The sequence below is a fragment of the Sminthopsis crassicaudata genome, chromosome 5 (assembly GCF_048593235.1).
Source record: "Sminthopsis crassicaudata isolate SCR6 chromosome 5, ASM4859323v1, whole genome shotgun sequence".
In the NCBI taxonomy this organism is placed as follows: domain Eukaryota; kingdom Metazoa; phylum Chordata; class Mammalia; order Dasyuromorphia; family Dasyuridae; genus Sminthopsis; species Sminthopsis crassicaudata.
In genome coordinates this window covers 311,810,272-311,833,379 of record NC_133621.1, presented here as the reverse complement: position 1 = coordinate 311,833,379, position 23,108 = coordinate 311,810,272, and the positions used below count along the sequence as shown (strand labels likewise).

At 39.9% G+C, this 23,108-nt stretch overlaps 1 protein-coding gene across 1 annotated transcript; it reads left to right on the top strand.

Moving 5' to 3' along the window:
* Nucleotides 1–21,670: 21,670 nt before the first annotated feature.
* Nucleotides 21,671–22,377, top strand: LOC141543233 (ras-like protein). The gene has a single exon (XM_074268165.1). The coding sequence runs from the start codon at nt 21,671–21,673 to the stop codon at nt 22,271–22,273; it is 603 nt and encodes a 200-aa protein (XP_074124266.1). The 3' UTR covers nt 22,274–22,377.
* Nucleotides 22,378–23,108: the final 731 nt, after the last annotated feature.

Below are 23,108 nucleotides of genomic sequence, written 5' to 3'. Positions count from 1 at the left end.
ATATTATGTTTCTCCATTATTCTTTATGTTACATAAATATGACCTGTTGGCTGTTCACCATACATAACATTAAATTTTCCACCACTATGCCTTTGTACACCTCATCTTCCATGCCTTGAATTCTCTTCTTACCTCTGCCTCTTGGACTCCCTGGATCCTTTTCAGGATCACAGTACCAACCACTTCATTCTGTTGTTAGTATCATTCTTCCTCAGCCCATCATTATGTATGTATTTTGTATAAGTCATGAATTTGTTTTATTTTTTAAATTCCAAACACTTTAGGGTTGTGGCCATTTTAATGTTAATCTACAACTGAAAAACAACTGGGTTTTATTTCAAAACAATTTTTAGTCTTAACTTTTAACTATCCATCTTATTTATTTTATATCTTTTTATTTTTAAAGCTACTGAATTAATTTTAGATGACAGATTTAAAATGAATATGCTATTTTTCCTCTACCCCAAGAAGAATATGACATGCTAGGAAGCAGGAATAATGCAATTTTTGCACTTTCTATGTCTAACACATTGTCTTCCCATGATAGACACTTGCCAAATAATGTACAAATACCTGACAGTTATATCAACAGAATATGTGTTCAAATAGATATTATCTAAAAAAAACATTTTATGTATTGCCTGGCAATAGATGCTATTTGAGTTGAAGCCTACTGTACATCAGTGAGTGGATTTAGTGATTTAATTAAGTTCAATTAGCTTCAACAACAATTTAATGACAAATCACTTGAAATATTTCAGTAAAATCATTTTTCAAATGCACTGATATTTAACTGTATTATGCTAAATAAATATATGCTAAAATAAAGAGTAATAAATGAATTAGATGAAACATTAGAAAGTATAACTTTACATAATTAACCCACTGTCAAATATTTTGTAACAAACTGAAAAGGGCTTTGAAGATAATAAAGTAAAGAATGGGGCAATTGTGATGAGAGAATGGAACATGAAATATAGCTGAAACGAATAAGGCAACATGTAAAGATATGACACTTGAAGAAAGTTCCAAAGGTGTTAAGGAAACACTAAAAGAAAGAGTAAAATTATATCAAATATAAAGATTTTCATTGTGATTGTCCTTCCTTGGATATGTGATTTTAAGGAAGTAATAATCTTTTGGAGGATCATCATCTGTCAAATGTGTTGGTGCTCAAAATAAATAAGCCTTATTTCTTCCAGTTTTAAAAGTCTATTATTCAAATTGCTTTGTATTGACCTTCCATAGATCACTGTTTGTATTTATAGACCAATCTTTAGAAACAATAACTTTTTTCCCCTAATAAAATAACTCCCATTTGGGATAAGATTTTCAAACCATTAATTCAATAATATTCATTAACAACAGCTGTGGTTAACCATCATTGTTCATAAGTTTCAAAAATAAAGAAATAAGAAGACAGAACAAAATTTCCTGTAGAATTTGAACTCAGATATGATATTTAGACTGCTATCAATTTGATAATATTTTTATACTTGAATTTTATTTTTTTATTCCACATTGGTAAGACTTTTGTTTAAAAGTGAATTAATTCAATTTAGTTAATTTAATCCACTGGAAAAAATTAATCTAATTGGAAGAATGAAAGCAATGTCTTAGCCCTTCCCAGGCTGAAATTTAAATTTTCTTAATTCCTCCTTCCTTAACTTATTCATCAAAATTAGACTTTCTCTTATTTATACAATATGAATTATGTTTAATTTATATATCCATTCAAGGTTTGTTCAATTTGTATTCATTTTGATGCTCTATTTTTCTATCAGTTTCATATTTTAAATATCTAAAAATACTTATTTCATATGCCATTTAAAATGTCAGTGTTACACATGTAATAAATGAGAATGATTCTTATAGGCATATAAACTGAATCCTTTCAAGGACTTAAGATAAATTTCAGCATGTTATTAGTATAGCTTTCTTTTATCTTCTTAGATCCCGTGTTCAGCCATGTGATGATTGTGGATTCCTGCTTTGGAGTGATGCCTCAGTATGCACAATACTGGTTTATCAAAGTTTAGAAGTCCACTGGAGTTTGGAGCTGACCTAGGGGAGTTAGGCAAACCATTTGTTAGTATACTGCATGGTTTTTCCAAATTTTTAGAATTATTATTTTCTATCTCAAAGGTATAAAATAATACTTTAAAGGTTATGAAACCATGCAATACACTAAGATGAAGCCTTGCCATAGTTTTCCAATGCTGAAACGCAAGCATTTCCCAAAATAAAGGGGGAATTTATATAGAGTTGCAGACTTAAAAATTGCTAAACTTTTCACTCAGAGAACTTAATTTAGAAAATCAAACAATACTGAGAGGGAGGTTGAGTTATATTTTCATACTGTTTTCATTCAAAAGACTTATATAGAAATAACATATACTATTGAGTGGAGTCCAGCTAAAAATATAGATTTTTAAAAATTATAACATGAAAATCATTATTGCATGGAGGTCAGTGGAATAATTTTTAAGAGAATAAGTTTCAAAAGTTCACTTAAGTTTCAAAAATAAAGTAAGAAATAAGAAGACAGAACAAAATTTCCTGTAGAATTTGAACTCAGATATGATATTTAGACTGCTATCAAGCTGATAATATTTTTATATTTGAATTTTATTTTTTTATTCCACATTGGTAAGACTTTTGTTTAAAAGTGAATTAATTAAACTTAGTTAATTTCATCCATTTTAAAGAGAATAAAAATGTTATATTTAGGACAATACTTGGCAATTTCAGAGAAAAATTATTCATTCTGATGGCACTCTCAGTCTAACTCTCTTTCCTATGAAGGGTGCTAAGAAAATATTCTACTTTCTCATCCCAAAATATCCTTAATGTTTTACTGGAATGGGGATGAGGATGGTAGTAATCAAATGAGATCATGTAACTCATTCTAGGCAAAATAATACGGCCATGCAAATTAGGTAATAGCCAGACATATTCCAATTAAAAGTACACACTTCTTTATATGAAGTGTTGTATCCTAGAAAGGACACAGGACTTGGAGTCAGGAGAAAATGAAGTTGGAATACCTCCTTGTTGACTTCTTACCTAGCTCTAAATTTCCATATATAAAACCTTTCTGAGTGTCAGCTTTCTCTTATATAAATTGGAAGTGATAATACTTACAGGAACTATATAATAATGTTGTAGCTAGAGCCAAATGATTTAATGTGTAAGTATAATGTAAAGACTTTAAAAATAAAACATTATAGAAATGGCTGTTATCACTATGACTAACACTTGTTTAATCAAATTACTTTATTTTGAAAAAAAAAACAAATTTCACATAACCTGAGAATTAATTTATATTTCTGTTTGGGAGAAACAATAATAACTTTTTAGTTTAGTTCAGCTGTTCAGACATCAATAGCTCACTACAAGAAAACATGGGAGCCACAGCCAGAAAATAAAGTAAGCCAGGTTTGCTGAGTCTTCCTCTGGCTTTCTGGAAAGTCAACGAGAAGACCGTATTCCTTACACAGCACAAATAAGGCTGACTGATTCTTCCCACGCCCTGTGCGCTCACCTGGGGAGGAGTGGAAGGCCCGGGAAGGTTGTAAGCTCGCTGTCCCTCTCCACCCTTCGTTTCCTAAACTCCAAGGCCAGCCCCCGCAAGCAGGGAAGCCTTGGGCAGCCAGGTCCTGGTGGGTTGGAGCAGCCCAGCTTCAGTGAGTGACTCCTCCCCTCTCAAAAGTCTCTTAGCTGCCACACCTGGGGCTTCCTGCAAGATGCAGAATCACAGCCCTTCCCGCATTTAGGGTTAGAGTTAGGCATTGGGGTTAGGGTTAGATCTGGGAGTCATTTAGGGTTAGGGTAACCCCCTCCCCCATAAGAAACTGTAGGAACTTGGGGAGACTGGCCTCCACTGCCCCACCTCTGCAGCACCTGTGCACTCGCCCCAGCCCCGCCCACACAGAGCCAGATTCGAGACTAAAAACCGATGCCCTTACCTCTTTCTCTTTGCATTTTTTCTTTTCAAACCTTTCTCTGGCTCCAATCCTACTCACGCTGCCCACCCCCGCCGCCTGTACTGAGGCCCCAACAAATGGAGAAGATGCTCTGTAAATAAAAAGCTTAAAAAAAAGATTCTCTTCTGAAAGCAGTGTTGTAAGAAATAATCCTTTGGACTCAGAGAGGGATGAAGTTAAAAGGCTGTTTTATTCCACACCCTCAAAAACCCGTGGGTCCTGTTGTAGAATAGGCACCCACTAGGAGAGAGGAGGATCAAGCTTGGCCACAAGGTCCCTCCCACTTCCCCATTTGCTGGGTGCTCCAGACATACAACTTCCTTCTTCATCTCACATATATTTACCCTACATATGCCCCCACCACCACATGTATCACATGATCATTAAGATGAGCCTCAACTCCTCCTGGGGAGAAGCTAATATTCATAAAGAAATTAAGCATATGACCTACAGCTAAGCTACAAACTTTACCCTAGTTTTCAGTCTCCACAACCCCCCCCTCCCTCTTCACTTTAGTCAGGTTTTAATTCTAAATTCAAAGTATTAATTCTACAAAAGGATGCTCTCCTCACAGGTTATTTTTCTCATTTGCATATTTCTGTGGAAACGTAAGGACTCACACCTCAGGCTGTACAGTGACCACTAGAAGTAACTAGAGTAGCAAAGGGATGGCCAAGAAAGCCTCCAACCTATGGGGTGATCCTGGGCAAGTCACTTAAGTCACTTAACCCATTTGCCTCAGTTTCCTCAGTTGTAAAATGGGGGTAATGACAGCATCTACCTCCCAGGATAGTTGTGGGGATCAAATGAGATAATAATTGAAGTTAATTATTATTGTTTTGGGACAGTAGGTGGAACAGCAAATAGAGTACTCTGGATACAGGGAAAACAGTACTGAGCATTAGGTTTGGAACAGGGAAGACTCATATTCATCAGTTCAAATCTGACCTCAGACACTCACTAGCTGTGTTACTTTGGAAAAGTCACTTTACCCTGTTTCCTCCTTTTTGAAATGAGCCAGAGAAGGAAATGGCCGCTTGCTCCGGTATCTTTGCCAAGAAAATCCCAACTGGGTCACAATTTCACTAAACACTTGAACAACATTCTGATTGTTAAAGTGGGAAAGATACTGGCTTTGGGATCAGAGGACCTGAGTCTGCATCCTAACTCTGCCACCTATTACCTGAGTGATCTTGGGTAAATTAAGTTAACATTCTTGGATCTATGTTTTCTCTTCTATAAAGTGAGGAGGAGGATAGAATAATGATCTCAAAGGAAGTAGTCCCTAACTTGTTTTGATCACATTCACCTCTATCGGTAAAACATTTTTCAACCTCTAATGTGTGTGCTTCTTTATAAATTTTATATATATATATATATATATATATATATATATGTGTGTGTGTGTGTGTGTGTGTGTGTGTGTGTATGTACATGTATTCATGTGTGTGTGCATGTATGTATCCCTGTTAAGAATGGTACCTATTATGAAGCTTACTCCAAATGTGAAATCCCGAAGGGAGGAGATCAACATGGACATTCTAATATTTGATGTTGGTCAGGTAGGAACGACGGGGATTTCCTGAACCTGGCATTGACATGGGCAGCTTGGCACTTTGGGGATCTCATTGCAGCTTCAAGGCACAGAGAATGGGATGAAGGGAAGAGCCTGGCGGCAGGAAGATCAAGCTGACCAGAATGAGGGCTGGACAGCGGCTCCCTGAGCATAAAGGTGACAGGCAAGAGAGATGTGGGGAAGAAGAACAAAGAATTGGCAAGTGATTGGAAATACCAGCTGAGAGAGTGTAAAGGACTGAAACTCTGAATAGGTGCACTTGAATCAGACAACCGAGCACTTAAGGATAATTATCTTTTGGACAATAACTCTATTAGCATGTTTCAAATTTCTCTTCTCACAATTGATACTAGCTAAATGCTTGTGGTTAAGAGTATTGCAAGGAAGAATTAGGGAGTGGAATGAGAGAGGTGAGAGAACTTCAGTTGGCCTCAGGAGGAGGAGGAGGAGAAAAGATTCATAGGACAATAGTCAATAACTTTAATAATCTACTATTTGACAAACCCCAAACCCCATTTTTGGGGATATGAATTCACTGTTTGACAAAAATTGCTAGGAAAATTGAAATTAGTAGGGCAGAAACTAGACATTGACCCACACTTAACACCATACACCAAGATAAGGTCAAAATGGGTTCATTATCTAGGCATAAAGAATGAGATTATAAATAAATTAGAAGAACATAGGATAGTTTACTTCTCAGATCTGTGGAGGAGAAAAGAATTTGTGACCAAAGAAGAACTAGAGATCATTATTGATCACAAAATAGAAAATTTTTGATTATATCAAATTAAAAAAACTTTTCTACAAACAAAACTAATACAAACAAGATTAGAAGGGAAGCAATAAACTGGGAAAACATTTTTACATTTTATAAAGGTTCTGATAAAGGCTTCATTTCCAAAATATATAGAGAATTTACTCTAATTTATAACAAATCAAGCCATTCTCCAATTGCTAAATGGTCAAAGGATATGAACAGACAATTCTCAGATGATGAAATTGAAACTATTTCTACTCATATGAAAAGGTATTCCAAATCATTATTGATCAGAGAAATGCAAAGTAAGACAACTCTGAGATACCACTACACACCTGTCAGATTGGCTAAGATGACAGGAAAAGATAATTACGAATGTTGGAGGGGATGGGGGAAAACTGGGACACTGATGCATTGTCGGTGAAGTTGTGGACAGATCCAACCATTCTGGAGAGCATTTTGGAACTATGCTCAAAAAGTTATCAAACTGTGTATACTCTTTGATCCAGCAGTGCTACTTACTGGGCTTATATCCTAAAGAGATCTTAAAGAAGGAAAAGGGACCTGTATGTGCAAGAATGTTTGTGTCAGCCCTTTTTTGTAGTGGCTAGAAACTGGTGATTGAATAGATGCCCATCAATTGGAGAATGGTTTGGTAAATTATGGTATATGCATGTGATGGAATATTATTGTTCTGTAAGAAATGACCAGCAGGATGAATACAGAGAGGCTTAGAGAGACTTGCATGAACTGATGCCAAGTGAAATGAGCAAAACTACACTTCAACAACAATACTATATGAGGATCAGCTCTGATGGAAGTGACTATCTTTGGTAATGAGAGGATCCAATTTAGATCCAAGTGATGGACAGAACCAGCTACACCCAGCTAAAGAACACTGGGAAACGAATGTAGATTGCTTGCATTTTTGTTTTTCTTCCCAGGTTGTTTTTACCTTTCTAAATCTGATTTTTCTTGTGCAACAAGAGAACTGTATAAATATGTACAGATATATTGTATTTTAGATATACTTTAAAATGTTTAACATGTATGAGACTGCCTGCCATCTAGGGGAGAAGGTAGAGGGAAGGAAGGGAAAAGTTGGAACAGAAGTGTTTCCAAGGGTTAATGTCAAAAAATTATCCATGCATATATTCTGTAAATAAAAAGCTATAATAAAAATAATTTAGGCTAAATATTTAAAAAAGAATATGCATAGGGATATGATGATAACTTTTTAAAGAAATAAGTAATGGCTACCTCAAAAAAAGTAATGGATCCAAACTAGATCACTTATGCCTCAGATAAAATGCAAAAAAAAATTTAATTAAAAAAAATAAACCTACAAAAAGGAAGAGTGTTTTGTGAAGGGGATCTCAAAAAATTAATAAATACATAAAATCAACAGTGATCACCAGAAAATACAGACAATGTAAGGAAAGGGGAAACTTGAGAATAGAAAAAAATTGTGAAATGTTGTAGTCAGATCACACCATCCACAGGGTGTGAATTCCAGTCTCAGCTACTGGGATTTCGTTCAACCCACTCAACCATTCCGAGCTATCGGCCGAGTTATGCAGTGAGAAGGAAGGCATTTTCTGTATTGTCACTGGTTTACTGTAAGTATCCAATGTATTTGTGCAGGAACCTCATTAGAAATTAAACCATCCTTGGGATTTGAGCTAATAAGATTTTAAGTGACTGATCATGGATATTTAATGGCTATTTTGGGAAATAAAAAATAACTGAGTTTCTAATCTACTGCTGAAGGGGAAAGGATATAAATATATATGGGCGGGGGAGTGTAGTGTCTAATTTGTTTTATTGTTGTCTTTTCTTTTCTTTTTTTTTTTCAGAAAATCAGACTTGAAGGAAGTACTTTGGAGCTAAGTGTTTCTATAGCAGAAACTGGCAAGCTAAGACTTATCACTGATGGTCCTGGTAAATTCTCTTGGAAAGATATTGGTAATACACTTGAGAAAATCCACAATGTAGAGAAATCTTATGAGCATAATTAAAGTGGAAAAGTTTTCACAGAAAGGTGGGCTCTAACTAGACTTAAGAGAATCCATATTAAAGAGAAACCTCTTGAATGTAACCAATATGGAAAAGCTTTCACATATTTTCACATATAAAAAAATTAATTTTCCTCTTCATCAGAAAATCTATGCTGGAGTGAAAGAAACCTTATGAATGTAATCAGTGTGGAAAGACTTTTAGAGAAAAGGGAACCCTTGCTGAACATCAGAAAACCTACAATGGAGAGAAACCTAATCAATGTAAGCAATGTGGAAAAACTGTTAGACAAAAAGGAGCTCTTATTTAACATCAGAGAACCCACATTGGAGAGAAAGTTTGTGAATGTAACCAGTGTGGAAAGGCTTTTAGACATAAGGGAACTCTTACTGTACATCAGAGAAACTACATTGGAAAGAAACCTTATAAATATAACCAATATCAAAAGGGTTTTATATAAAAAATTGGATTGGTTCTTGCCAGATCTATGAAGAAAGGTAAAAGCATTAAAATAAGGACAAAAAATGACTCAGGTAGACAACATTGGGACAAGATATGCCAGTGCTGATGCCTTCCATACTTAGACTTCTCTAGCTATAACACTCCATGGAGGGTTAGGAAGGAAAAATAAATAGCAGAGAATTTCTTAGCCATATTGGATCCTTCTTTTCCACCCCATTCATTACCTATTTTCAAGGCAGCATGATATAAAGGAAAGATCACTATATTTGGACTCAGAAGACTTGGGGTTGAAATTCTAGTACCACTGTGGTCTTGGCAAAGTAATTTAACTTAACTTGGGCTCAGTGAATTTAGGTTAGATTAGGCTTTCTTCTGGCTATAAATCCTTTGGTCCTCTGCATCTGAGAAGCCAAAGGAGTTTGAAGATGAATCCATACCCCACAATGCTATTTATTCCTGGGTCTTCCGCTTCATATTAGTGCTAATAACTTAAATGGCTTCACTAAGCCATCAGGGTATGATTGGCAATGTTTAGAGAAGCAACAAGTTATGGGAAATTCTAAACCTAGACCTTTTTTGATTTAGGAAACTTATACATTATTCCTAAAGAAATTACTCTGTGCAACTAGTGAAATAGATTTCTTGCCATACTTATTCAGGCAGAAAATATGTTTATTAAGACGCTTTTAAGAATAAAAGATTTCAACTCTGAGGTTTCAGCTTACATCCATCAATTTGACAGTGAGGATCCCAAAAACTGGAAATAGTATTGGTGGAGAATCAGAGACAAAGAGAAAAACAGAAACATGGACAAAGAGTCAGAGAGAGCAAGCCAGAGTTAGAAAAGAGAAAGAAAGTGCCAGAGGGAGAAAGAGAGCCAGAGAGTGGGACAGAATGAATAGAAGAAAAAGAAACAGAGGGTAAGAGAAACAGAAAAAGGAGACACTGACAGAAACAACAAGCCCGAGAGAACCAGATACTGAAAAAGAAAGTGAAATAAAATTTCTCTCTTTCTAATTTACTTTTCCATGTATGAATTAGTTAAATGTAGGGTTTGGCGATTTAATTTAGTTCTTCTTACAGATTACTACCATTGAAGGGAGACAATGACTCTTTTGGATATTTAGCAGAATCCACAAACACCTGTCTTAAACAAGAAAGGAGAAACCTGTGGGGTTTTTGTTTGTTTTTTAAATTTGAGTTTTGGCATCAGAAATCATGACAGAGACAACTTATTGTTGATGTGAGGGACTTTCTTGAGAGAGAGGATGAAAGGCAAAAAGAAACAGGAGAGAGAGAGAGAGAGAGAGAGAGAGAGAGAGAGAGAGAGAGAGAGAGAGAGAGAGAGAGAGAGAGAGAGAGAGAGAGAGAGAGAGAGAGAGAGAGAGAGAGAGAGAGAGAGAGAGAGAGAGAGAGAGAGAGAGAGAGAGAGAGAGAGAGAGAGAAAGAGAGACTGAGACATACATGAACCAAGAAAGACAGAGATAGAGAGAGTGAGCCAGACTGAGAGAGGAAGATAGATACAAAGTACCAGAGGAAGAAAGAGAGATTAAGAAAGTAGGAGAGTGAATAAGAGAAAAAGAAACTAAGAGAGTCAGAGAAAAAAAGATAGAAAGGAACAGAGTCAGAAAGAGAGAGAGATAGGCAGGAATTATCAGAGAGTAAGAGTACAAAAAAGTAGGAAGACAGAGTAAGAGAAACAGAGAGAGAGGAATAGAAAGGGTCTGAGAAAAAGAGAGAAAGAGACAGAGTGAGAGACAATATCACAGGAAGCCAGATAATGGGGGGAAAGGGTGAGAAAGAAAGAAAGAAACAGAAAGAGGCAGAAAGAAACAGAACAAAAGAGAGAGACATAGATAAACAACCAGATCAACAGATGAGGAAAGTCAGAGAGTGAGAAAGAGAAAGAAATGTGATTCCAAGGAATAGAGCAAAACAAAGACAAAGTCACAGATATAAAAAGAGACTTAGCCAGAGAGAAAGAGAGGGAGGGACAGAAAGAGTATCAGAAAGACACAGAGAGAAACAGAGTGGAAAAAGAGAGAAAGAAACAATAAGAGAAAGAGAAGAAAGAGGACCAGTCAGAGAGAGTAAGCAGAAGACTGTGAGAGTGAGATAAAGACAGTCAGAAAAAAGAGAAACACAGAGAGAGGAGTTACAGACAGAGAGACACAAAGAGACAGTAAGCAAAAAAAAATCACCAGAGAATGAATGAGAGATTGAAAAAAAGAAATGGAGAGGAAAGAGTGAGAGATGGACAGAGCAAGCCAGAACGAAAAAGAGTAACAAGAGTTAGCGAGAAAGAGTAAAAAAAGAGAGAGTCAGTTAAAGAAAGAGAAAGCGAGAAAGAAAAGGAAGCAGAGGGAAACAGATTTAGAAAAAAGTTAAAGAGAGTAAAAAACTCAGAAAGAGACATAGAAAAAGATAGAAATTATAAGGGAAGCACACACAGAGAGCCTTTGGAAAGAGAGAAAGAAGAGAAAAGGAAAGGAGAGGAGAGAGAGAATTTCATTCAGCATTGCTAATTTCATCATATTATCTTACTCTCTAAACCCATGCCTTTTTCTGAACTTTCTTGTTTTTGTCACAGTAATATACACAATCATATACAGGATTAATCTGTAACAATCTACACCATTATATTTCTAATCACCAAAGTTTGAAACCTGAAGTGTTAATTTGGATATCTCACCTTTACATACCCCACATATATAAGCAGTTGCAAAATTTTAGCATTTCTAACTTTATTATTGTGTCCTTTAAAAAATATTACATTTTAAATTTATAGTAGAAAACAAGCATTTCTATATAACACTATAATCACAAAGACGACTGTATGAAACTATAAATCTTACATACAACTTTCTATTCTTTTTAAATATATCATAACATTCTAAGGGAAATTTCAGTTTCCCCCTTCCTCACCCACCCTAGAGATGCCTACCATTTAAACACCAATACTTGTGTATGTATATACATATGTTGTGTGTGTGTAAAATTATTCTCTATATACTTGTATTCATCAGTTCTTTCTCTGAATATGGATTATATTTATAGCTAATTTGAGTATTTATAATAGACAAAATAATTATATACTCAGTCATTCGTAAAACAATATTGCTGTTTCTGTTTACAATATTTTCTTGCTTCTGCTCATTTTACTCTATTATTTCACACAAGTATTTCCATGTTTTGTTTCTGAGATCCTGAGCTCATCATTTCTTACAGCACAGTGGTGATACATGGTGCTGAAGGAATACCCCTGGGGGAGAAGAATACCTCCTCAACAGTTTGGAGATTGTCTTGCCCATTTAAGAAGAAAGCATATTTCAAACACTAGAAATAGGGACTCAAAGTACTTTGCACAATTGTCTTTGCAATCTGTCACAACTCTTCCCAGCAAAACGTCCCATTATTGCCTCTTCTATTGCCTCTTACACTGGGTACGCCAGTGCTGCTGAGATTATCATGTCTTCTGGTTTGAAAAACTCTCCCTTAAAATCTTAACTCAGGACAAGGTGTCATTCAGAGAATGTCCAGGAACACAACTACTCCTGAGAGATATAAGACTAGCAGGCTCTCCCCTCTCCAAGCTTGCCAAATGATATTCTGAAAGGGCAGACTTGACCATATTTTGCTCTCTGAAGTCAGGAAATGAGCTTTGTAATTGCTCCCAAGCAAGTGAACCTGCTTTTCTCTTTCTTCCTTTTGAACTCTGAAAAATTCTCTGGCATCAAAAACTTCCACTTGTCTCTGTCTGTTTCTGTCTGTCTCTTTGTGTGTCTCTATCTCCATCTCCTTCCCTCCTTCCTTCCTTCCTCCTTTACTCCTTCCACACCCTTATTAAAAGCATTGGGCTTCTCTTTCGCACCTCTGAACCCTCCCAGGATATCTTGGGATTTACTGGCTAGATTTCTTTCTTAAAGACCAGGCCTTAAAGGAAACCCAAACTGATTTTCATTGGCCACCCACAGGTCCTAGTCCAAGCCTCATTGGCTTATTGTGTGGGTTGGAATCAGACTAAATGTAAATGCCAGTCATTTCTGCTTTGGTCAGAAACCCTGAGGTTCCCCCCCACCAGATTGATTGATTTAGATTTAGATTTGGGGGGGAATAGGTGAGAGAGGAGCTTCTTGGTTCAATTGCTCCCCAGCCTTAATCACTGAATGGGTGCTGCCTCAAAGAAGGCAGATGGAGCTTAAAAAGACCAAGGTTTTCCATTGTTTCCAGGGCCATCTTGATCTCTCTCTGGGCCCCTGGACCTAGATAGCTCTGGAGGGGAAAACGAGGCAGGTGACCTTGCCCAGCCCTCCCTCACTTCCATTCCATTCACTTGCTTGTCATGGCATCCCCTCCCTGATGTCATGGTCCTCTTGGAGAAGGAAGGAAAAGGAACAACCCTTGCTCTCTCTCTCTCTCTCTCTCTCTCTCTCTCTCTCTCTCTCTCTCTCTCTCTCTCTCTTTCTCTCTCTCTCTTTCTCACTCTCTCTTTCTCACTCTCTCTCTCTCTCTCTTTCTCTCTCTCTCTTTCTCACTCTCTCTCTCTCTCTCTTTCTCTCTCTCTCTCTCTCTCTCTCTCTCTCTCTCTCTCTCTCATATGAGAAGATATTTAGGGACAGAAAATTCTGAGCTTAAAAAAGAATTTACAATGGACAGTGATGATACAGCTAGCTATTATTGCCCCAATCAGAATGGTCCTCCACCTAATCAGAGCTGCCCTAATCAATCTATAAACACTTATTAAGTACCTGCTATATTCCAGGCACTGCATTAGGCACCAGAGAGGCTGCACTGAGTTCCAGAGGGAGAAACATGTCCCTAGTTTCCCATCTTCTGCCTTATAAGAGTTTAAATCAATATACAAAATTGAACTCATTTTTTTAACTTGTAGGAGGTATGGAATAATGGAATCAGTATTGATCTGAAGGCAGAGAACCAGAAAACTGGGACACTGATACATTGTTGGTGGAATTGTGAATACATCCAGCTATTCTGGAGAGCAATTTGGAACTATGCTCAAAGGGCTATCAAACTGTGCATACTCTTTGATCCAGCGTGTTACTACTGGGTTTATATCCCAAAGAGATACCAAAGAAGGGAAAGGCATCTATAGGTGCCAAAATGTTTGTGGCAGCCCTCTTTGTAGTGGCTAGAAACTGGAAAATAGATGGATGCCCATCAACTGGAGAATGGCTGAATGAGTTATGGTATATGAATGTTATGGAATATTATTTTTCTGTAAGAAAAGATCAGCAGGATGATTTCAGAAAGGGCTGGAGAGAGTCACATGAACTGATGCTAAGGGAAAGGAGCAGACCCAGGAGATCATTGCATACAGCAACAGTTAGAATATAGGATGATCAGTTTTGATGGACATGGCTCTTTTCAACAATGAGATGATTGAAGCCATTTCCAATGATCTTGTGATGAAGAGAGCCATTTACACCCAGAGAAAACTGCAAGAACTGAGTGTGCATCACAACATAGCATTCTCACTCTTTCTTGTTGTTTACTTGCATTTTGTTTCTCATTTTCTTTCTTTTTTCATCTGATACATCTTGTATCAGGGGCTGGGGATCCCTATGCTATCAAGTGGAATGTTGAGTGTGATGCTTTGGATCTTACCTGTTTCTCAGCACTTCTATCCATCCATTTCCTTTTTTTCTCCCCACTAAGAGCCCCTTTCTAGCAATGATCATATTCATCAATCATGAAAAAGTCATAGCTAATTCTGAGGACAGAATGAAGCAGAAGGTTCCAATTAGGTGAGTATCCGTGGGCACCTGTTTCACTGGATGGTCCTCTTCCAGAACAAGTGCCTAGCCCAATGTTGACGATGTGGACGGACATTCTTCCCATGGTTCTTACATTGATTCCTGAGAACACGAGACAAAAAAGTAGGACTGAAGAACACCCGTTAGCTACAGCTCTCCTTTAGGTACCTAATCCCTTCTCGTGTTAAAGAGCACCATAGCATAATACATTTTCTAAAGGACATTATGACTTCATTTAATAGTAAGATTTTAAAATAAAAGTTTAAAACAGAAGCTTTGAGCTTCTGTGTTTTGGCTGCTTTTGACCATTCTAAGGAAGTCTATGGACACTTTTATTGTTTTAAATTAAAAAAAAAACAAGGAAAGAAAGATCACAAAATTACAGAGAACTAGGGACACTAAAAAAAGAAAGGGAATGTCTTTTTATATAGAAATGACATTGCAAACCTAAAAAAATTGAGAGTTGGCAAACCCTTAAATGCATATAATGCGGTTAGCAAGCGTCTCCAGGGCAGGGCCTATATTACACTGGTGTTCCTAGCCCCTCATCTACACAAGTTTCCCAAAGGAGTATGGGAAGTGAAACTAGCGGCCTTAAGATAACAGATTCATGAAAAAAGGGACTTTGAGCAAGGAAAAATCTGTAGGAAAGCAAAGCTGGAAGAGACTGGAAACATCATCCCAAAGTTCAACTGATGGCTGAATTGGAAGTGAAGCAGAACAGAACAAGAAGAGCCTGTGTAGCTGTTCACCGAAGGGGGAGGGTGGGAATCCTGGCCCATGGGCACATGTGGACTCTGGGCCCCGTGGAAAGCCACGAATAACTGCCAGGCTCGGCCAGCAGCAGAACTTGAAGAGAAGCTGTGGGGGGGGGGGGGAACCGGGGAGCACAGCCCAGTCTGATTCCGCCGGCAGGCACCGGACCCACACAGCTGGGGAAGCAAGGCCTGCTGGCCCTGCTGGTCTGCTGGAGAGCCAGCTTTGCAAAGCGCAGCTGCGCTGCAGAACAGGTCTCCACCCAACATGGTAGGACCTGCTGCAAGGTTCAAGCACCTGTCGTCCCAGAACCCTCCAGGGCCTTGGTCTTTGTGCCCACATGCCTTGCTACCACTGGCTCAAGTTCCCAGGCACATGCTTCCCTATTCCTGCACTTTGGATAGCTTTGGGGGAAGAAGTTCTTCTAATGTTTGGGAGCCATATTATTACAGTGTGGTTTGATTAAGCTCCCTTGTTCAGGCCTGAAGCCTAGCGGCTAATGAGAGGTGATTGCTGAGCTGATTGGAAGGAGTCCTGCCGCTGGGGTCTCAGGAGGTAGCCATTCACCCACCGAGTGACTCTTGGGAAACAGGACAAAGTCACAGACGCTGCCGGGGGCAGTCTGGGATGGGCAGCTCACATGATCATCTCCTTAGATCTGGGTCTCTGACTTTGGAAGACAAGGAGCCATGTGTCTTGCACGGATGCCTGCGCACAGGACACAAATAAACTAACCAAATGCAGCTGAAAAAGGGCTGTCAGGTCCTCCTGCAGATATCCAACCCCTTCCCACGTCTAAGAACATTACAGTTAAATGGGGAGACTTCAGGCTCGCTCAACATCTACCTGCTGATTCAGATGTTTAGACCTAGGTGGGGCTGCCCTAGTCACTGATAAGTGTTTCCCAACCCAAATTAGAGGCTCAAGGAATCCTTGTCTGCCTTGATCTTTGCCATTGAGTCCCAAATAGATGGCTCAGTGGATCGAATTAGAGCATTTACATGTACTAGAGAAAAAGACTTGGGACGGAGCCTTGGAAGACACCAACAATGAGTAATAACACTTGAAACTTTGAGTGATGAACCAGGAGATAAGACTCCGAAGTAGCAGATGGATAGGTAGGAGGAGAATCAGAAGAGAGGAGAAAGTAGCCAAGAGAAGAGGCTGGTCAGCAGCATCAGATGCTGTGAGACATCAAGAGAGGAGGATGGACAAGAGGCCATTAGATCTGGAGTCAGGAGGTCATCAATAACTCTGGAGCAGTGGCAGTTGAAGAAGAAAGACATACATGTATTTTAGAGGAAAGAAGGAATCCAGACAATGAGTCTAATCTTATTTCGAAAGAGAGAAGAGTTTTAGGATAATGATTTTGGGAATGGTTGAATCTGAGAGATTTTTTAAAATAATAAAAATTTTAAACATATATTTTATTTTATTATTTATTTTAAATCATTTCTGTTTAAATTTCATGTTCCAGATTTACTCTCTCCCTCTCATGCTTTCCCCTACCCACTGAGAAGGCACTGAATATGATATCAATGATCCATGTGAAATCATGCCAATATTTCCGTATTAGGGATTTAAAAAAAACTCAAAAAAATAAAATGAGAAAATTACATTTTATATACATATTGCATCAGTTCCCTCTCACGGTGGATTACTTTTCTTCATTAAGGATCCTTTGAAATTCCCTTAGAACATTGTAGTAATCAGAGTAACAGGATATTTCATATAGGATCATCATTACAACATTGGCATTATTTTGTGTAATAATCTCTTAGTTCTGCTTACTTCACCTTGCATCAGTTCATATAAGTCTTGCTATGTTTTCCTGAAACAACCTTCCCTTTCAGATAGCACAATATTACTCCATTACTTTGATGCCAGAACTTGTTCAGCCATTCTCCAATTGTTGACCATGTGCCTTAATTTTCAATTCCTTACCATGAGAGAAGGAAAGAGCTGCTATAGAGTTTTGTACATGTATAGGCCCTTTTTCTTTTCCTTTGATATCTTGGGGACACAGACCTGGTATTGCTGGAACAAAACACAGGCATAGTTTTATACTTCTTTGGGTCTACTTCTAAATTACTGTCCACAATGGCTGGACCAGTTCACAACTCTATGAACTATTCATTAGTGTACCTGTTTTATCTCCTCCAGAATTTGTCTTTTCTGCTAGGCAGGAGGTAAAAACTTAGAGGGGTTTTAACTTTTATTTCTCTAATCAGTGATGTAGAGCATTTTAATGTAAGTAGAAGTAGCTTTAGTTTCTTCTTCTAAAAACTGCCTGATTAGGTTATTTGGCTAATTATCAATTGGAGAATAAGACTTTCATTTTTGTAAATTTGATTTAGTTCTTTCTCTACTCTCTCTGTATATGAGGTGAAGCCTTTATTTGAAAAGCTTGGTATAAAAAGGTTTAAGATTACTTTGCTGTCTATGGTAAAATTTAGCAAAAGGTAATTCCCTCTGTCTTTTAATGAGATCTATTTTTGTTTTTGTCTGGTCTGAGCTCATAATTGTTAAGCTTGCCTTTTTTTTTTTTTTTTTTTTTTGCTTCAGTCAAATGGATTTGATCTAGCTAGCCCCTCATTTTAACTCTGTGTCTTTCTGTTTTAAGTGTCTTACAAAAAGGATGTCGTTGGATTGTGGGTTCTAATCTATTCTTCCATAGACTTCTGACTTGTTTTATGGATGAGTTCATCCCCTTAATATTTGCAGTTATGATTACTATATTTCCTTTCATCCCTTTTTTTTCTCTCTTTTCTGATGAGAGTTTGTTAAGGGTTAGGGAGAACTGGGCACATTTGTAGCCAGTAGGAAGCAGTCAGTATTCAGGAACAGAGAATAGGGATGATGGGCTATCTGGGGAGAAGGCAAGAGGGGATGGCCTGGAGGGTACATAGAGAAGGGCTGGACTAGACAAGAGAAGGAGGCATCTCTGCATTTGAGAATGGAATCAAGGATGGGAAAGGAGCAGATAGATCATGGCAAGCGGTTGTGAGATAAGGAGGAAGGAAGAGAGAAGAGGGAATTCATACCAAGTATTTTCAGTTTTTTTGACATAGGACAAAGATGAGGTTTCCTCCTGTGATGATGGGAGAAGGGGATTCTTTTGAACCTGGAAAGGAGAGAGAACCAAGGCTACATTAATGGTAGCCAAAAAGTGGAAGCAAAGTGGGTGCCCATCATGGGGGAAATGTTTGAACCAATTATGGGCAAAGCATGAGAGGGAATATTATTATACTGTCAAAAAGAGGGGTTCTGAGGACTTCTGAAAAGGCCGGAAGCCTTATAGACTGACCCAGGGAATGAGGATCAGAAGCAGGGAAGTGAGGGAATGAATCCTAACTTCAATAATGCCAGTGCAGAGGCCATTAGACCAAACTTTTTCTGACTGGAATTGTAGCTCTTGGTTGGGGCAATGGGGCCTGTAAGTCCTTCCTCTGGACACAGTCTGGAGGACTGCAAGTACAGAAAGGTGAATGGCCTGTCAAAAACTGACTGCTGGGTCATTTGGATGTCAGGAGAAGGGTGCCCGTTGTATTAGGGCATGTAGTAAAAGAAATGTGATAGAAAGCCAAAAGATATTAGAAATGTGTATTTTGCAAATTAAGACAACTCTGAGATACCACTACACACCTTTCAGATTGGCTACAATGACAGGGAAACATAATGCACAATGTTAGAGGGGATGTGGGAAAACTGGGATACTGATACATTGTTGGTGGAATTGTGAATACATCCGGACATTCTGGAAAGCAATCTGGAACTATGTTCAAAAAGTTATCAAACTGTGCATATTCTTTGACCCAGCAGTGCTACTACTGGGCTTATATCCCAAAGAGATCTTAAAGAAGGGAAAGGGACCTGTATGTGCAAGAATGTTTGTGGCACCCTCTTTGTGGTGGCAAGAAACTGGAAACTGAGGGGATGCCCATCAATTGGAGATTGGCTGAATAAATTGTGGTATATGAATGTTATGGAATATTATAGTACTGTAAGAAATGACTAACAGGATGATTTCAGAAAGGCCTGGAGAGACTGATAGGAGCTGATGCTGAGTGAAATGACAGTACCAGGAGATCATTATACACTTCAACAACAATACTATATGAGGATCAATTGTGATGGCCGTGGCTCTCTTCAACAATGATTTGAGCCAAATCAGTTCCAATAGAGCAGTAATGAACTGAACCAGCTACACCCAGCGAAAGAACTCTGGGAGATGACTATGAACCACTACAAAAAATTCCCAAACCCTCTAATTTTGTCCGCTTGCATTTCTGATTTCCTTCACAGGCTAATTGTACACTGTTTCAAAGTCTGATTCTTTTTGTACAGCAAAACAACTCTTAGGACATGTATACAGATATTGTATTTAATTTATACTTTAACATATTGAACATATATTGGTCAACCTGCCATCTGGGGGCGGGGGAGGAGGGGAAAAATTAGAACAAAAGGTTTGGCGATTGTCGATGTTGTAAAATTACCCATGCATATATCTGGTAATTAAAAACTATTAATAAAAAAAGAGAAATGTGTGTTTTTAAAAATTTAAGAAAAGACAACTGGAGTTTGGGGCTCACGGCTCAGGAATTGGGTTTGGATCTGGTCCTTGATTTAGGTTGATGGGACCCAAGGACAAAAAGTGGTGGGGTGTGCTTAGTACCCCTAAAGGAAGCACCAGACAAGTCTTGTCCTGGAGTCCTGAGGAAGAACCCACCCAAATAGGCTTGGCACAGGCCAGGAAAACAATGTGAAACAAGACTGCCTGAAGTTTAAGGAGATCGGGAAAACATTCATTAAAGTGGGGAGGGACTGTGGACTCTTGAGGCTGTGTGGCTGGAAGGAAAAAGGAGAGATTGGCCAGACTCCTCGCGGGAAAGGATGGAGGGAACAATGAAATTTGGAGGTGGAAAAAGAAGGGCAAGAGAGAAGGAGGAGTTAAGGGTTTAAGAATGGGGTTGAAAGTGGACATTAGGGTGTAAGTTATCTAAGGAATCAAAGCCTGGTTTTTCCCCGTGGGCCTCGAGTTTTAAAGACTTTTGTGCACTATTGTTTGATGCAGAAGCACTGGCTCTTGGACTATCAACTTTAGGTTGGTATCCCAGGGGGAGAAGTACCCTGGCCCCAGTCTACATTGCGGGGCTGGGGCCAATAACCCTTGTGGTATAAGTAGGGCTTCCCCAAACTCCCAAGGGTGGGGTTTCCTGAGCTCCAAAAACACGGCTACACGGAATCCTCAAAGCTCCAGCAAAGGTAGATGAGGGTTCCCAGCAGGCTATCGTAGTGAGGGGTGGGGCTTCCCAAACTCTTTTGGGGTGGAGCTTCCAAAATGAGGGAGGTTCCCCACAATCCAAAGAAGTGGGCGTGGTTCCCAGGAGCCTTTGTTGCCTAGGGGATGGGTTTCCCAAATCACCCTGGAGACCTGGGCTTCCCACAAACCCTTGCAGTACGCAGGAGACTGCCACTACTTCTGCATGCTTTTAAGTCGGTCTGACCTTAAAGATTAGATCTGAATGCAACCTGCCTGGGTATTTTTATACCTCCGAAACAGTATGTAGAGATCAGCTCTCAGTTAACAGCAATGGGGTGGGTGGCAAGTAGAGCCCAATTAGTGCTTGGACTGCATTAATGCGGGAGTTATTGGCTCAACTCGGCTCCTCGTGGGGCCGGATTAGTGCGGGCAATGCCGCTGGGCCCGCGGCCCCTCCCCCTGCCTTAGCTGTCTGAGCCCAAACAATGTTACAGACTTCGGGTTGTATCCTTGCAGGTTCAGAGCGGGGAGCCCAGTTTGCAGCTGAAATGGCCAGAGACTCTCGGACCCTTTGATGCAGGAGCGTTAGACCCTGCAGCCGCCCAAACTGAACCCCTTTGGGTCACATTCCTGTGGAGGAGCATGGCCTGTAGAAATAGCACTATTCTTGCCTCCTAAGAGCCTTCTGAAGTAACTCCGGGGTCTTCTGGTCCCGGGGTTTGAGCAGGGCGCCAATAAATCAGAGGGTGTCTTGGAGAAGGCAGCCAGAATGGGCGGCCTGGAGCCCCCGTGCTCTAATGGGTCTGGAATTGGCCAGCAAGAGCCAGGGGACTCAGAGATTTCCAGTACCTGAAATTCTGTGGGGAGGAGGGGAGTTTTGGGGGGGAGGGTTGAACCTTGTTCAGTTGGACCCCAGAGAGCTGAAAGGGGGCGGGGAAGAGAATTGGCAAAGAAGCCACCTGAGGCTGGAGGCCAGAGAAAGTCTTCCTCCTGAGAGGTGACCTCCAGGAAATGGGCCGACTTCTTGCAGCCTGGAAAGTAGACTAGAGGCCACTTGAGCCCTTCCCAGTTCTCATGGCTTCTTGTGTCCATACCTCCATAGGTGATCCACACAGACGCAGAACCAAGATGTATAAGGTGGTGACAATAGGCACCTTTTGTGTGGGCAAGACTTCACTGATCATGCAGTTTATTGAAGATTGTTTTTTGACCGAGTATGAGGCGACAATCCAAGATTTCTACAGTAAGGATACAGTGGTCGACGAAGAGCAGTGCCACCTGGACATTGTGGACACCACAGGCATTGAAGCGTTTTGCCCTATGAGGAATCAGGCCATGCTCTGGGGAGAGGGATTCCTCTTGGTCTACGCAGTGAATGACCCCCACTCTTTTGAGAATGTCAGTGTCTTCTGGGACAATCTGCAGAGGCTCAAGGGCACCAAGCGTGTACCCGTGGTGTTGGTGGCCAATAAAATAGACACGACCAATAGGCTGGTGGACCGTACACGGGGCAAAGAGATGGCCAGGAGCTTAGGGGTCCCTTATGTGGAGACATCAGCCAAGACTCGGCAAGGTGTGGAGCAAGCCTTCCATGAGCTGCTTCATGAAATTCGGAGGATGCGGGATGAGGAGGAGCTCAAGAGACTCTCTAATACTAGCTGTTGCACAATCCAATGACCAGGTACATCCTTACCTTTATCCTGCCCCTTAATTACCCTATCCCTGGCCTAGAATACCTCCAAATCCTCTAGCCACTCCGCAGCCTTCAAGACCTTCATCTGGACCCTTCCTTCTGCCTGCTCTTCACTGCCAAGCACTTAAGTGTGCAGCCTCCCCCGGCCTTTCAGACTGACAGAGATCCCAGAGACAGCCAGCTCCCTGGAGGCTTTCTCTCCAGTCTGACCCTCATCTTCAGCAGCCTCCTCTGCCCTCCTGGAGGCTGTGCCTGGGATTTTCTTTATTAGACTTTCCCTTCTCCCCCAACCAAGACCCTGCCTCTGGAGACCAGGGCACAAGTGATTCTCCGTCCCGCCCCTGGGCTTGGTGTATGTGCTGTCTGGAGCCAGGTCCCCATCCCTATAATGGCCCAGAAGACCTTGTTTGTGATGTTGGTGAGGAGCCTTGCTCTGAAGTAGTCCCCATTCAGTGACTCTCAAGACCAGACTGGGGGAATATGGGTTTGTGGGTTTGTTTTGGTTCCTCACATTGAGTGTGTTTGTTCTCAACTTGCTTATCATTCTATGGCAGTGAGGGGTCAGGGTGGAATGGGGCTGCCTCCTACCAGCAGGATGCCTTTAGACATAAGTGCAATTAATTTTATTATTTCTGTTTTAGCAGCCAGATAAAGCCCTGTATACATTGCAGATTTCAGTATTTTAATTGCTTACAAGAGAAGTGGAGTGGAGGGGCCTGGCTATAAATATTCTGAGCAGATACCTCATAGATGCAGGTCAGGTGGAGGTTAGGAGCCTTCTGACCTGGGTATCTCTTACTATCTCAGGAGATCTGGTGA

What these genes read in the sequence shown, in the direction of transcription:
- LOC141543233 (XM_074268165.1), top strand. Translation starts at nt 21,671, where the DNA reads ATGGCTTCTTGTGTCCATACCTCCATAGGTGATCCACACAGACGCAGA.